Here is a 15,371-nt window from a genome sequence, read left to right as displayed (position 1 = left end):
TACTTTTTTTGTAGAAATCCTGAACATCTGCCACACCAAAGGAGGGTGATTCTGTTTGAAGCAATGCAGCATCTCCTCTGAGGTTACAGTTAGTTGCTTGGAAGATAGCCACTGCTCCTTCCAGAACCAAAGACCTAGGAGCAACTCCAGAAGAATTATTCATCTCCTACAGAAATGCTGGGTAAAGGGATTCTTCCTTGCCCACAGACTTCCTTTTCTTCATGCTGCACCACAAAAGGAAATATTTCTCCCTGGTTGTTGTTAATTCAGGAACAAAAAGATGAAGCCAGAGAGAAAGCAACACCAAAGCAAGCTTAGACTATGGATTAGTACCCCAATTTGTCCGTCATCAGAAGGCTGAGTGAGAATTTCAGACAGCATAAAGTATTAAAGACAACCTTGGTGTTCAACATACCTCACTTGTCCAAGAATGGGCAACAATTATTTTAAACATAAGCGTAGTGATTCAGGACACAGAATAACGAGGGCATGATAGAACAAGTCACATCTTCATCTTTGAAGCAGTTTCAAAGCTGTAAAGTACACACAAGAGTTTCTTCCCACTAATGACACTAATGCTGAAATCAAGATCTAGGGGATATTGTTAGTCAAGTATGTCAGAGCTGATATGGACTTATTTGATGATCAAGGCCCTGGTTCCTTCGCTATCTTTCACTCAACAAAGTCCGGGTTCCTGTGCTCCCTGCAACTCACCAGGACCCCAAGTTCCCATACTTCCTTTAAACAAACTGAGGCCCTGGTTCCTGAACTCCCTTTCACTGATCAGGGCCCCCTCACCCGTGTTACCTTTAACTCACTAGGACCCCAGTTCCTGCTCTCCCTTTAACTCACATAAAAACAGAAAATGCTGGAAAAACTCAGCAGGCCAGGCAGTATCTGTGGAAAGAGAAACAGTTAACATTTCAGCTCAAAGTTTCTCATCAGAGCTGAGAAAGAGAGAAAACAAGTTAATATAAGAAGCAGAAAAGGTGGGGGAACGAAGGGATTTTTGATTTTCATTTCCCTTTAACTCCCTGGGGCCCCAATTCTTGCTCTCTCTTTTACTGATCAGGGGCCCAGTTCCTGTGCTCCCTTGAAACATAAACAAAGTGAAGTAAAAGTGTGTTAGAGTATTAGTATGAATAACATTCAACAGGGTGGAAAATCTGCTTGTCTGGCACAACTGAAGGCTCAAGCATGCCAGATTAACAGAGTTTTACAGTACAAAGAAAAGGACATAAAAGACCTCTCAGGGATGCACAAATCCCATCCTAGGCTGCCTTGCCAATTACTGGCAACTACTAAGCAACCAGATGTGGTTCCAGAGTGGAAGGCTTTACAGAACTTTGTATTTAAAGGATCAAGGTCACAACCATCCCAGGTCATCAGCAATCCCCCTTTTCTGGACATCATAGTTGGTCAACTGAGGAGTAGTTTCACAACGTTTGGATATGCAACATTTAACGATAAAATAGTGGAGTTACATCTTGTTTGATGTACTACTGTTATTGGGAGATAGGCCGAGCGGTGGGGATGCAGGTGAAAGCTGCAGGCAAAAATGACTGCATAGGCAGATCAGCATAAGAACGCATCGCCTACTGTTAGAAATAGAGAAAGCGATGAAGAGGAGACAACCTGCAATAATATAGTGCCCTTAACAGCCTTTGGAGTACTGTTGTGTTGCCTAAATGATGAAAGATAACAGGTGTGCTTTACTGGAAGCATTTTCCTGTGTCAATATTTTGGGCTAATCTCCCGATCCTCATGTTGCTGAGCCAGCTGCCCCTAACTCCGCCTCATGCTGGTCACACAGCAATAAGGTGGTTGACTGAGCACAACCCATCTGCCATCCTTTGTATGTCCGAAACAGATGGCTGCAGGTTTGGAAACTTTACTAATAGATACGCCTTACCTAAGTCTTACTAAGGAACAGAAATTAGAGAGATGTATTCAGATATTCAAATTCATTGTAAATTGTAATTATAGGCAATTTTGGTGGCTTTCCCAATTTAGTGCTGGGCATTCACTGGAAAATTTGGCAAAGTAACTTAGGAACTAATTTGCAAATGAAGAAATCGGACGTGGGTTAAGTTTGGATCCTAAAATTCTACACAATGTCCAAATGCAACGTGCATTAACACAATTTTGCTCTTATGTCAGATTTTATGATGCATGCCTTCACAGTTCAGGGCCCTGCTTGAAGAAATAGGCCACACAACATTGTGGTTAAAACTGGATGATTTATAGGCAAGATCTTTAACTAGGTAAATAATATGCTTCAAAGGAGTGGCTATAACAATGTTTTTTGTGAATAATGTTTGCTGCTTAATTTGCACAAACGGAGTTTAGTCTCTTGATACTGAATTATTTGACCTTGGGTTGTTATATATAATCTTTTAAATCTAAGAGAAAAGATTGGTATAAAAGTGGGCAGCCCCTGAAGAAGGAGTTTATCCAAGCTGCCATAAATCAGAATTTTCATCTATATCTTTATTTCTATATGCAAAAAGATCATAAAGCACTTCAAAGAGGTGTTATCAAACAAAAGGCAATATTGAGTCATGCAATCAGGACAAATAACCACAGATTGATCAAAGGTTTCATGGAAAGTCTTAAAAGAAGACAGAAAGAAAGTCATAGAGGCTTGGGAAGGAAATTCCAGAGCTTTAGGCTGAGGTGCTAATGGTGGACCAATCGAATTTGGGGATGATGTCAGAATTAGAGAAGCGCAGATATCACAAAGCTTCAGTCTTTCCAATACTTGGTCGGAAGAAACTTGAGCTCATCCAGTACTGGACATCGGACGGGTTGCTTGAAAACTTAGAGATAGTGATATAAGTTGTGGTAGTGAGATAGAGTTGATTATTGTCTGTGTACTTACGGAAACTGGTTCTGTATTTTTGGATAATGCCATTGAGGGGCAGTTTGTCAATGAGAAATAGGAGCAGAGACAGACATAAGGTAACACAAAATAAACCTTTAACAAATAACCCACCAAGAACTTTTTACTACCTTTTCTTTCCTTTTATTTACAGCATTCACAATTTTAGTTCTTTTTCTTCTCTCATTCCAGTAATTAAATTTTAACTGATAAATTATTCTACTGTCTTTTGTTGTTCATTCACAAACCAAAGATTCATATCATTAAGCAGAAACAGAACGGTTAAGCAGTCAAGTGCTAGCAGGATCTCATTGGTGGAAAATGTAACTAATGCATAAAAAATTCAGTGCTCTAAATGATGCAATTTGAAAAAGATTCCAAAAGCAAGGGTAATATAAAGACAGACTTAACCAAACACTCAACCTTTAGGATGTTACAGCTATTAGCTGAGTCAAAGATATCATACCAGGTACACACAAAGCTCCAAAGAAATTGCTTTAGAGTCAACAAGTAGATTGCTTTTAATGAATTTTTTTTGGGACTTTTGGAGCTCTCGTTCCATGATTTCATCCAATTTTCCATGATTTATCAATGCCCTTGAGTATTGTTAGATGTGCCTTGACTGATTTATTTGATTTTTATCCCCATGCCCATTGAAGTTCAATTTATGATTGAAGATATACTGGATTTGAAATGTTACTTGTTTTCAGCTGCAATGGGGAGGGAGAGGCACGCACATTTAGCAATACTTGCAAGAAGTCCCGTAAGTTTGAGAGCAAATTTAGAGATGACAGGAGGTTAGAATTACAGGAGCACAGATATAACAAAGCTTCAGTCTTTCGTCCTGCCATTATAAAGAATTATAGTGACTCTCTTGGAAGCTCCAAAGGGTAATTTTGGGGATTTGATGTTGGCAGGCTTGCAATTTCAAAACAGTCCAAAGGCTCACAATAGACTTGAATATATAAAGATAAATGGTTTGTGGTCTGGAACACCCTATCGGTTTGGCAGTTGAGATTTGACAGAACTGTTAGGAATGCAACTGAGGTCTTGCTTACCTATAGCAGCTATTGCTGGTTACTAATCTACCCTTTTCCAAGGTGAGCAAATGGGGTATATTAAATTAGATGTGGAAACATAAACAAATCAAAATTCTTCAACAAATGTATCACTACTAAATAATTTTGAGCATAAATAAAATGGAATGGAGAGAAATATATGTTTTAACATTTCGAGAAAGAAAAAAATGATTGCAGTTGTTTAGCACCCTTTATGACCTCAAGATATCAAAGTGTTTGGAAATGACAAAACATTTTTATGCTCATAAAAGTAACATCCACAGAAGTACACCAGTATAACCAGATTTACTTTTACAACAAGCCAGTAGTTAAATGGACATTGTTGTAGATACTAGTTAATTATGCCAGATTTATTCAATTATTTGAATTTAAATTTAAGTTTTTTCGATATCCTTTGCAATGTGTTTCAAGCAATTTTACAATAATCGGCACATATATAAGCAACACATTACACAAACACATGAGAATGACAAACTGAAAGAAGATAACAAAAACAGAAAATGCTAGAAAAACACAGCAAGTCAGGCAGTATTTGTGGAAAGAGAAAGTCAAAATTTTGGGTCTTCAATCCTTCATTAGAACTGCATTCGTCAGAACTGAGTTTTTCCCAGCACCTTGTTTTGGTTTCAGATTTCCAGCATCTGCATCATTTTGATTTTCAAACTAAAAAAGTGTGGATTTCTCTCAACTGCACAGAAAGAGCATTTTGGTGCATTTTGTGTCTAACTAGCTGCAGATCTTTTTTTGAGAATTGTCAGCTGAGATTTCTAAGAGTTGAAGATCTATTTCGATGCAGCGCTCATAGAAGAGAAAGATGCTCTTCCACCAATCTGAAGAATACTTATCACGCTGAGTCACTGCACTTCCAAGAAACTGGAGAAATACTTGACACCAAAGAATGGATTTTGACAGAGACCACAGGACTACATGTCAGCTAGCCCAGCATTAATCATCGGGGCTTGTTACAATCTATTATTAAGTGACAATAGAATAATTACAAAGAATGAGCAGAATAAACATTTGTATGAAAGAGAAATTGTATTTGATGAACTTAAGAGTTCTTTGTAACCAGCACTGCCAAAGAAAAGGAACCAAGGAATGAAGTTTATTTAGATTTCCAAAAGGCTTTCAAGAAGCTGTCACATAAAAGGATACAGAACAAGGTGAATGCTCATAAGATTGAGGGTAATATATAAACATCGAAAAGAGCATTAGTTGACATCCAGAAGACAGAAAGTTGCTTTCTGAGACAGTTTGTTGAAAATCTTACAAGAGAAGGAGCAGTTCTATGCCTGATCTCAAGGAATGTAACTAGGCAAGTGGATTAAGTGTCAGTTGGAGAGCACTTTGGAGATAGTGACCATAATTCTGTTTCAAGGTAGTCATGGAAAGAGATAAGGAAGGTCCTGAACTGGGGGGATGTCAATTTCAATACCATAAGAGAAGACCTGGCAAAAGTAGATTTCAAGCAGCTACATACAGGTAGGTCTGTATTGGACAAATGGGAGCCACTCGGAAGTGAAATAATGAGAACCCAGGATGAAAATGTTTCTATTAGGGTGAAAGGCACAGACAGTAGGTCTATGAAAACCTGGATTTCAAAGGATATCAAGGGCTGGATAAAGAAATAAAAGAAAGCATATGGCAGATACAGAGAACGAAAAATAGAGGAGGTCCTTCAGGAATACAGAGTCTGTGGGGGGGGGGGTTGGGGGGGGGAGGGACTTGAAAATAGAATGATGGCAAAGAGGGGGCACAAAATATCAATGGCAAGAAGATTAATGAAAATCCCAAAGCATTTTCTGGGAACATAAAGGGCAAGAAGGTAATCAGGGAAAGGAGAGGGCCCACTGGGGACCAAAGTGGTAATCTGTGTGTGGAACCAGAGCATGTAGGTGAGATCTCAAATGAATACTTCTCATCTGTATTCACTAAGTGAAGAATATTATAGCAGAATTGAGGGAGGGGAGGGCGCACAGAAATTCTAGAACATGTTATCATTAAACGTGAGGTTCTAGAGATCTTAGCAGGCTTAAAGGTGGATAAGTAATGGGACATGATGAAATGTATCCCAGTCTGCTAGGAAATTGCTGGGGCCCTGACAGATTTTTAAATCTTCGCTGGACACAGATGAGGTGCTGGATGACTGGAGGACAGCAAATGTACTACCCTTAATCAAGAAGGTGCAGCAGCGATGACCAGGGATTAATCAAAGATAGCAAGATTTTGTTAAGGGAAGATCCCAAGTGACTAATTTGATTAAATTTTTTGAAAAGGTAATAAAATGTATTGATGAAGGCAGTGCAGTTAATGTAGTCTATGTGGACTTCAGTAAGGTCTTTGACAAGGTCCCATGTGGGAGACTGGTCCAAAAGGTTATACCCCATGGGGTCCAGGACAAGTTGACAAATTGGATCCAAAACTAACTTGCTAGGAGGAGGCAGAGGGTGATGATGGAAGATCGTAAGTTGGTAAATTGGTTTATTAGTGTCACGTATACTGAGGTACAGTGAAAAACTTTGTCTTGCATGCCATCCATACAGATCATTTCATCAAAACAGTGTATTGAGGTAATACAAGGGAAAACAATAACAGAATGCAGAATAAAGTGTTACAGTTACAGAGAAAGTGCAGTGCAAGCAGACAATAAGGTGCAAGGCCAATGAGGAAATAAATTGTTGGGTCAAGAATCCATCTTATCGTACTAGAGGACTGTTCAATAGTCTTATAACAGCAAGATAGAAGCTGTCCTTGAGCCTAGTGGTACGTGCTTTCAGGTTTTTGTATCTTTTGCCCGATGGGAGCAGGGAGAAGAGAGAATGTCTGGGGTGGGTGGGGTCTTTGATTACACTGGCTGCTTTGCTGAGGCAGCGAGAAGTGTAGACAGAGTCCATGGAGGAGAGGTTGGTTTCCGTGATGTGCTGAATTGTGTCCACAACTCTCTACTGTTTTTGTGATTGGAAGCCTGTGACCAGTGTGGTGTATCACAGGAATCAGTGCTGGGACTCTTAATGCTTATTATATAGATTAATGATTTGGATATGAATGTAGGCAGTATGATTACTAAGTTTGCAGATGACAAAAAAAAAATCAGTATTGTTGTTGATGGTGAAGAGGATATCTGTAGGCCAGGCTGATATTGATCAGTTGGTAAGATGGATGGAGCAATGGCAGAAGGAATTTGATCCTGATAAGTGTGAGACAATGCACTTTGGGAGGACTAGTAAGGGTAGGTCATACACAGGAAATGGTAGAGCCCTAAGGAGTATTTAGAAACAGAAGGACCTTGGTGTACAAGTCCAAGGATCTCCTAAGTTGGCAGCACAGGTAGAAAAGGTGGTGTAAAAGGTGAATGGAATATTTGCCTTATTAGCTGGGGCACAGAATATAAACCATTGGTTCAAAAGCTGAAGTACTATGTACACTTCTGATCCCCACAATTTAAGAAGGATCGCACTGAAAAGGGCATAGAAATGATTCACCAGGAATTTGTCTGGGATGGAGAATTTCAGTTATGAGGTGAATGGATAGGCTGGGTTAGTTTTCCTGGGAGTGGTGTTGGCTGAGGGGGACATCTGAGGAAGTATAGAAAATTATGAGGGGAAATATGATAGATAGCAGGAAACTCTTCTCCATAGCAGAGGTATCTAAAACTAGAGGACATAGGTTTAGGGAAAGGGGTAAGAAGCTTAGAGGGGATTTGAGGAAGAACAAAGAGGGCAATTGGAATCTTGAATGCACTGCATCAGGGGATGGTGAGGGCAGATGTCTCACAATATTTAAGAAAGATCTGGACAAGCACTTAAAATGCCAAGACATTGAAGAATATGGACCGAGTGCTGGTAAATGGGATTAGTACCGATAAATACTTGATGGTTGAAGTGGAACCAAAGGGCCTGCTTCTGTGCCATATTCATCCAAACTCTCTGGACAAACAGTAGATTTTCAGGATGGAAAGCTGTAACTAGAATACCTCAGTGCTGGGGCCTCAGTGATTAAGTATAATATTAATGACTTAGATGAAATTACTAAATGGAATGTTATCACAGTTTGCTTATTATCCAAAGAAAGGAGAGCAAGTTGTGAGGAAGACACAAGAGTCTGCAAAGGGATATAGACAGGTTAGGTGGCTTGGCAAAAACATGGCAGATAGAGTGTAATGACAAGAAATGTGATACAGGAATATTTTGTATGTAGAAATGAAAAGCAGAATTTTAATCAAAGAGGCACAAGCTGACTTATTTTGAACATTCACTGTTTGGGATATAGGCCTCAGAGCATTTATTGCTCATTCCTAAGTGCTCTTGGATAGGTATGAAAAGTATATTCCGCTCAGAAAATGGTTAAATGCATTATGCAATACAGTCCTATGTTACTATTACATAATTTATACAGAAGATTCACAGGATATCAATGTTATATTTGTTCATGTTTTAAGTAATTTTCATGGCCAAATAATGCAAGGGGATCTTACATAAGTCCAGCCTCTCAATGTACAAATCGCAGAGTGCCCCAAACTGTGACTTTTCCCTTGAAGCCTTAGCAATAAGTGCATTAAACTTCAGTGTGTCCCTCAGCACATTGTCCTGCCAGTCTGAAATATGCCAGTCTGCAACATTCAACAGTGGACAGGTTCTTATACTGGAAGGCCAGCAAGTGCATCTTTCACTAAGTAACTTATTTTCCAGCAGCAGTCTCAGTGTGGTTTGTGGGAACAGCACATAAAGGTCAGAGTCCATTTTATGTAGCTGTTTGAGATGAACCTCAGCAAAGAACACTGTAGTTCCTTCCAGACACAAACATGTATTCTAGAGTACAGTCTCAACTCCACCACAGCCACCTCAAGAGATGAATCAGGCAGCAAAGAGACTCTGTCTGTGCATGGAAGATCTGACAGGGCAAGTCTTTCCTACCATGATCCAAACAAGTTCTAGGTACGTGTTGCTTGAAGTATTCCGCCAAATCACTTTAGCAACTGATAATGACATGGCCATTTTAGAGGGTACTTCAGAGTCAACTACATGACTGTATCTGTAATCACATACAAGACAGACCAGGCAAGGGCAGCAAGTTTCCTTACTGAACCAGATGGATAGGACTACAATTCAGTAGTTTCATGGTCACTATGGTCACAGAGAATAACTTGAGAAGAATGAATGATAATCTCATTGAAATATCCTAGATTCAGAAGGTGCTTGATGGGATATAGATGTATATTCTGGTGGAGGAGTCCAGACCTCTGATTGAGAGGTGAACCACATAAGAATTTGTTCTACCAGCGGCAAGAGGTGACTATACAAAACTAAACAGGTTCTGCTGGGCTTTGAAAGTATGTTTGTACACTAAATGTAAAATTATTTGACCTTTTGCAATTCTCTGAGATGACCAGGCAATGTGGTACAGTAATGAAATATGTAAGAGTATACAAAGGTGAATAAGACATTAATAAAATAGCTTAAAATATATAGATAACAAACAGAATTTTTTGAAAACTATCAACAAAATATGTTTAGGCTTCACCAGTAACTTTTCTAGTAATCAATCAAGTCTTTGTTTGGGTGGACTGATACATATATAAACCAGAGTTAAGGGAACAAACAATATAGCTTTTAATATCATTTAGACAATGTAGGGGATCAAAGAAGAATGTTATTGCAGCAGTAAATTGTAATTCCAATGTAAACTGGATCCTTCAAAAAGATTTTAGGAGGGAGACATTATTGTGCATCAGACTGATATCATTGCAAGAAATTGCAGCACTGAATGAGTACTTATTCAAAATATTTGCTACAATAAATGCAACAGTAGTTCCAGATTGATTACTGTAAAAGGAGTCAATGAATCACAAGAAAATGTTTACATAAGATTACTCCTCATTATGACCTTTAATACTCTTAGAACAATTGGCAAGAATATTGTGTAAAATGAACAAAGGCACTTACTTGGTAAGTTTTTGGGAAACCATGGCTGTCAGAAATTCGGTTACAATTTCTGGAGTCTGATATTTGCAGGGTGTTTTGGACAAATATTTAAGAGTCTGTGGGTAAAATGCAGGACAAAGGTTAAATACTCCATAATACAGTAGTATTCAATTAAAACTGTAACATGATTACATCTTATTTTCTATGTTGCACACTGTTCAATATCAGTTATTACCTTCATAAAAATACAAGGAAGTTAAACAGGGATAGAATTGGAACAGTAGTCAAATACCAGCATCTTATCAAAGCCAATATTACTTGCTTCAATAAATATAAAATCAGCAGCTATGAATGTCAAAATCAAAATTTATTATCCACAGGATGCATGATTGGCCAACTACTAAAATTCAATCTTAGCATTAATTTAAAAACAGATGTAATTTTCTTTTCACAATGCCATCTTTATTTGGTGCATTATAATTGACTCCAAGTTATCTACTATTCTACGTATATCATATTAATTTAATCATCATGCATCAAACCATGGTTATGATGAGTGCCAGCAGGAAATTTAGAATGTACTTTTTGTAGATTTCAGTCCAGCATGTGGAGGTCAGGCATAGTTTAGGTTCCCTTCTACATTCTTCCTTTAGACTATAACACACATTGATCCAATCTCAAAATAGCATTCTTATTACCAACAAAAAAATTAATTGTGTTTTAAATTGAACTTGACTGAATTCGTCACAAGAAGATTCAGGCACTGCACAGTAAACACAACATTTGGACTCAGCTGCAATAAAATGTGAGACTTGCATCCAATCATTGTGCAGTCAATCAAACAAGTATATATCTTATTGTGTAATTGGTTATAAAATAAGTTGCATTAATCTAACTTTCACCCAGCACAGCAATTCACTTTACAGTGGGGTCAGGAAATAAAACCAATAATGAGAGAGAATCACAAAAACGAAACCTTTGAGAAAACTGATGAGAATCAAGAACAAAAAGCCATGCAACAAAGATATGAGATCCAGTGTATTGTCTTATGATCGACAACTTTGACCACAAAGAATGGGCAGAGTGGATGGGAAAATTCACAGTACAACAGAATGATGCTGTTGTGATATCAAACTGGATGTGATTTCAGAATGAGGGTAGGAATTTCAAAGTAGACAGGGTGGGGAGAGGCAAGAGTCGGGGAGAGACCCAATAAAAATAAGCAGAGGTCAAATTAATAGCAGAGGCAGATTTGTACGGAATATATGTGCTAAATTGTGGATGAGCTTAAAATTACACAAGTTGTGTGCAGTCAGGAAAGAATGCATTAAAGAAATTGAATCTTGAATTGAAGGGATTGATAATGACTTTAAAGAGCAGTGGGTGGGTCAGTATTCTTGAACTACGAAGTGCAAGGGCCAGTACAGATTCCCTCATTACCTGCAAGGAAGTGCTTTGTTGTTTATCTAATCAAAAAGCTCTTAACGAATAAACAACAGCAGGGCAATCGGGACACACCTCATCATCACCTTTCCAGAAGATAAGGGATGTCAATAAATGCTGGCCTTGCCATTAGTAGCCACATTCCATTAAATGAATGAAAAATATATCCTCAGTCAAAATGCTTCACTAAGATTAGCATTAGTCTAGGGCCAGAGATGTACAAAATTTTTGCAGTGGGGGGAGAGGAACACAGTTCTGAACGTACTGAAAGGTCCTCATCGTTGTCATTCTACCAGTGCTTTTAACATTGGACTCCATGGAATCTGTATTAAAGAGACAACTTCCAATGATTTAGTTGGGAGATCCAGTGCAGAACCTATCCCAGGTTCGACCTACGGCAGGTTAAGTAACTCCATTGACTTAAATAGAAAATAACATTTTTATTTTAATAACATAATTTGCAACAGTTCCAGGATATTCTTTAATTTATGTGATTATCAGAGAAGTTCAAAAGCACTCAAATTTTTTGAAAGTTTTTATAGCTGATAAGCCTGGGTGTGGGATTTGCATTTGCTCTGCACTGGGTCTCAATAATAATGAGCCAGCTCTGGGGACCAGGCTGTTACTGCAAGTAAGTCCAGTTAGAAGATATGCAACTCATTGCTCAGTGTCACAGATCAGACTGGGCTGGATATGGTGCATGTGCCATTTATTTTATACTACTGCTCTATATAGTCATCGATTTTCTCTTATGGTTACCATCTTTTTTTCTGTCAATGTTCTCCTATGCTTCTCTTCACCTCAGAAAACACTATTGCTTTGTTGTACAATTCCAGCCCAAATTTTCAATATTCATACTTGTGCTATTGTGTATATAGCAGCATAAAAAATTAATTTATACATCACTCAATAGTGAACACTAGATATTTCCTCTCTTTAATCTCTAAAAATCACTTCTGAGTAGTCATGATTTAAAATTTAGTAGCATAAACATTTCTTGCAGAATTGAGATTTTACAAGTAACTATACAGTATATTGCTGGCTACTTCAAAGAGTATTAATGGAAATTAAGATTGAAAATCAAAAATTTGCTTGTCAAAAATAACAGGTACCAGCCACAACAATTCTGATAGCTTTCTGAAAATCCAAATTGTATCAAAGAGCAAATCAATCAGTACCTTTAAGAAAAGACAATCCATAATGCATTGCTATATAACTGCTGCTCTCTATAATTTACGTTTTCATAAGATTTTAAGACTCTAATTCTGTTATATTTGAATATGCACTATAAAAAGACAAATTTCTGTATCGCTTCATTGCAAATGAAAACATTCTACTCCCTCACTGCTCTCTATGGAATCCATTTTCCCTATTGACCAGAGAATGCAGGAGGGAGCATTAACTCAAAGGTTTCCAAGGCAACAAGATGTTTAATCTTGTGTGTTTCTGCTGGCGTTAGTGTACTGTTGCAAAGAAACTGCCAATAATTTTGATCATTGTTTATCGCAAAAGTTATCAACACCCAAGAAAGGCAAGACCAAACTCCGACTGATGAACTGCTAAAGGAGTTTAGGAGCCTCAGAAAAAAAAGTGCTTCTGGCAATGTAAATCTTGGCACCTGCAATGAGTTTGTGAAAATTACTCCCTCTCTCCCTCCCCAGTACCAGAAGTAAAGATGGACAAGGTTAGGAAGAATGGAAAAAAAGTTAAAAGCCCCAGTCCCCAACTTCAGACCAACCTAACTACAACCACTTTCACTTATACAGCATCTTCAATATAGCAAATGCCCAAAGGGACTTCAGAGGTGTGTAACTTAAAATAAACTGTTTCTGGGCACATAAAGAAATGTCAAGGCAGATGTCTTAAAACTTGTTCTTTGAGCTGGTTTAAAGAAGAATCCTGAAACAAAAAGGATATTTAGGGAGGAAACCCAAAAATTTAGGGCCTGGTCAGCCGCAGGCACAGCTGCCAACTGCAGAGTAATGAAATATGGGGATGATCAAGAGGCTAGAGCTGGAGTTCTGTAGATATTTTGGAGGCTTACGGGGCTGGAAAACATTACAGAGAGGGAGAAGTAGACCTTGCAGGGATTTGAAAACAATTGATAGAGTTAAAAATAAAATTAATGTAAAATTAATTAACTTAACAAAAACTGGGAGAGCAGAGTTTAGGCTGCCTTGAATTTTTGGAGTGCAGATTGAGGAAGGAGGTCAGCCAGGAGACTTTTTTGAGCAGTCAAGTCTTGAGCTAACAATAGGCATGGATAGTAGGCATCTTCAGCAGCAGATAATCCAAGGCAAAGCAGGGACAGACAATATTTTAAAGATGGAATAAGTAGCCTAAGTGATGGCACAGATGTGTACCTTAAGCTCGCTTGGGATGCTGTCAGTGTAATGTAGAAACTGGGACAGTATCTTTGGATGGTGCTGGAAGGGAGGCATGTAAATGACAAATGGGAGATGGAGAGCAAGAAAAGCTCTAAGCAGACACACAAGGCTACAGCTTAAGTGCAGAAAGAGAAGTCATTGCTGTTGATTCCACGCCAACAACTGGATAGATAAGAATGGATTGGCTGGGTGCATTCGGATCCAGCTTGCTGAGGGTGGAGAAACAATGTAGGAGGATGGTGTGGCCAATTGTGTTAAAGGCTGCAGAAAAGTTCAGAACAGATAACATTAATTTCAATGGATGTCATAGGTGACATTGGTAAGAGATGCTGCTTTAGCATTATGGCAAGGGCAGCAATCTGATTGAAGGGATTCAAATAAGGAGTTCTGAGTAGAATGGGCATTTATTTGGAAAGCTTCAAAACATTTAGAGGAAAGGAAGATGGCTTAGGAGTTTGTAAGGAAGGTGGGGTTAAGGGTTGGTTTGTTCAAGGAGAGAATTTTGATGCTAGATTTGAAGGAGAAAGGGAAAATACTTGAACAGAGCAAAACAATCATCAACAGCTATCGTGGGGACTGGGAAGGGAAGCTGGAAGATCAGCAGATTAGCGAAAACAAGATTGAAGGGGCAAGTAATGGGTGTTGTTTACAAGAGGAGCTTGAAGGCAGCATGAAGTGACAAGATGAGAAGCCAGAAAAAGATTGCAAGATCAGAACTAGGGCAAGAGAGTCATACTATGAGTTTTGCCCAGCAGGCTAGGGGAAGGGAGGGAAGCAGCTGATCAAATAGTCATAATCTTTGTGACAAAGATATCTATGAGCTCTTTATACCTCTAATTGGAAACGCAATGGACACAGAGGTGAGGGGAGGCAGCAGAAAAAGAAGTCGAAGGAAAAAGGGAGATTTACCTTTGCAGTTCAGGACAGTTAATACTCTTGCAATGATTGGGCCTGACAGTACTCTATATGTTCCAGCGAGATCTCATCTTGCAGGGTCATAGAGTCATACAGCATGGAAACAGGCTCTTTGGCCCACTGAGTCTGTGCTGACCATCAAACACTCATTTACACTAATTCTACACCAATTGTATTCGATTCACCCACATTCCTCTCAAACTCCCCTTGGATTCTACCACTCACATACACACCAGAGGTAATTTACAGTGGCCAATTACCATCCAACCAATACATCTTTGGGATATGGGAGGAAAATAGTCATAGGAAGAACACATATACTCCCCAAAGACAGCACCAAAGTCAAAGTCGAGTTTATTGTCATATGCACAAGTACATGTCTGCACAGGTGCGATGAAAAACTTGCTTGCAGCAGCATCACAGGCACGTAGCATCATATAATTAGCATTCACAAGAAAGACACAAATTAAACATAATTTTTACATAATTTTTACAAGAAAGAACTCAATTAGGACAAAAAAAATGAAGTCCATTGTAGAGCAAAGTGGTCATAGTGTTGCTAAACCGCAGTAATTAGGGTTGTGTGTCCAGAGGTCAGGATTGAGTCCAGGTCACTGGAGCTGCGTCAATAGGCATCAGCTCCACTAGCTGTTCAAAAGGCCCAGGATTTTGACCTGAAATGATAACCTTTTCCACATATGCTACCTGACGTACCGAGTGCTACCAGCATTTTCTGTTTTTATTG

General features: G+C 38.7%; 1 protein-coding gene across 2 annotated transcripts in view; it reads right to left on the bottom strand.

Annotated features, from left to right (window-relative positions):
• crcp (calcitonin gene-related peptide-receptor component protein) overlaps positions 1-15,371 on the bottom strand; it is a 48,244-nt gene that overhangs the window by 22,204 nt on the left and 10,669 nt on the right. For both annotated transcript variants that reach the window (XM_052035583.1, XM_052035584.1), the window contains exon 4: positions 9,903-9,997. In XM_052035583.1, the coding sequence (XP_051891543.1) occupies positions 9,903-9,997 (95 nt within the window). The remainder of the gene's footprint in view (positions 1-9,902; positions 9,998-15,371) is intronic.

This window comes from Pristis pectinata, chromosome 21, assembly GCF_009764475.1.
Source record: "Pristis pectinata isolate sPriPec2 chromosome 21, sPriPec2.1.pri, whole genome shotgun sequence".
NCBI lineage: Eukaryota > Metazoa > Chordata > Chondrichthyes > Rhinopristiformes > Pristidae > Pristis > Pristis pectinata.
Note: the sequence above shows the minus strand (reverse complement) of the source record. Positions and strands in the feature narration are given on the sequence as shown.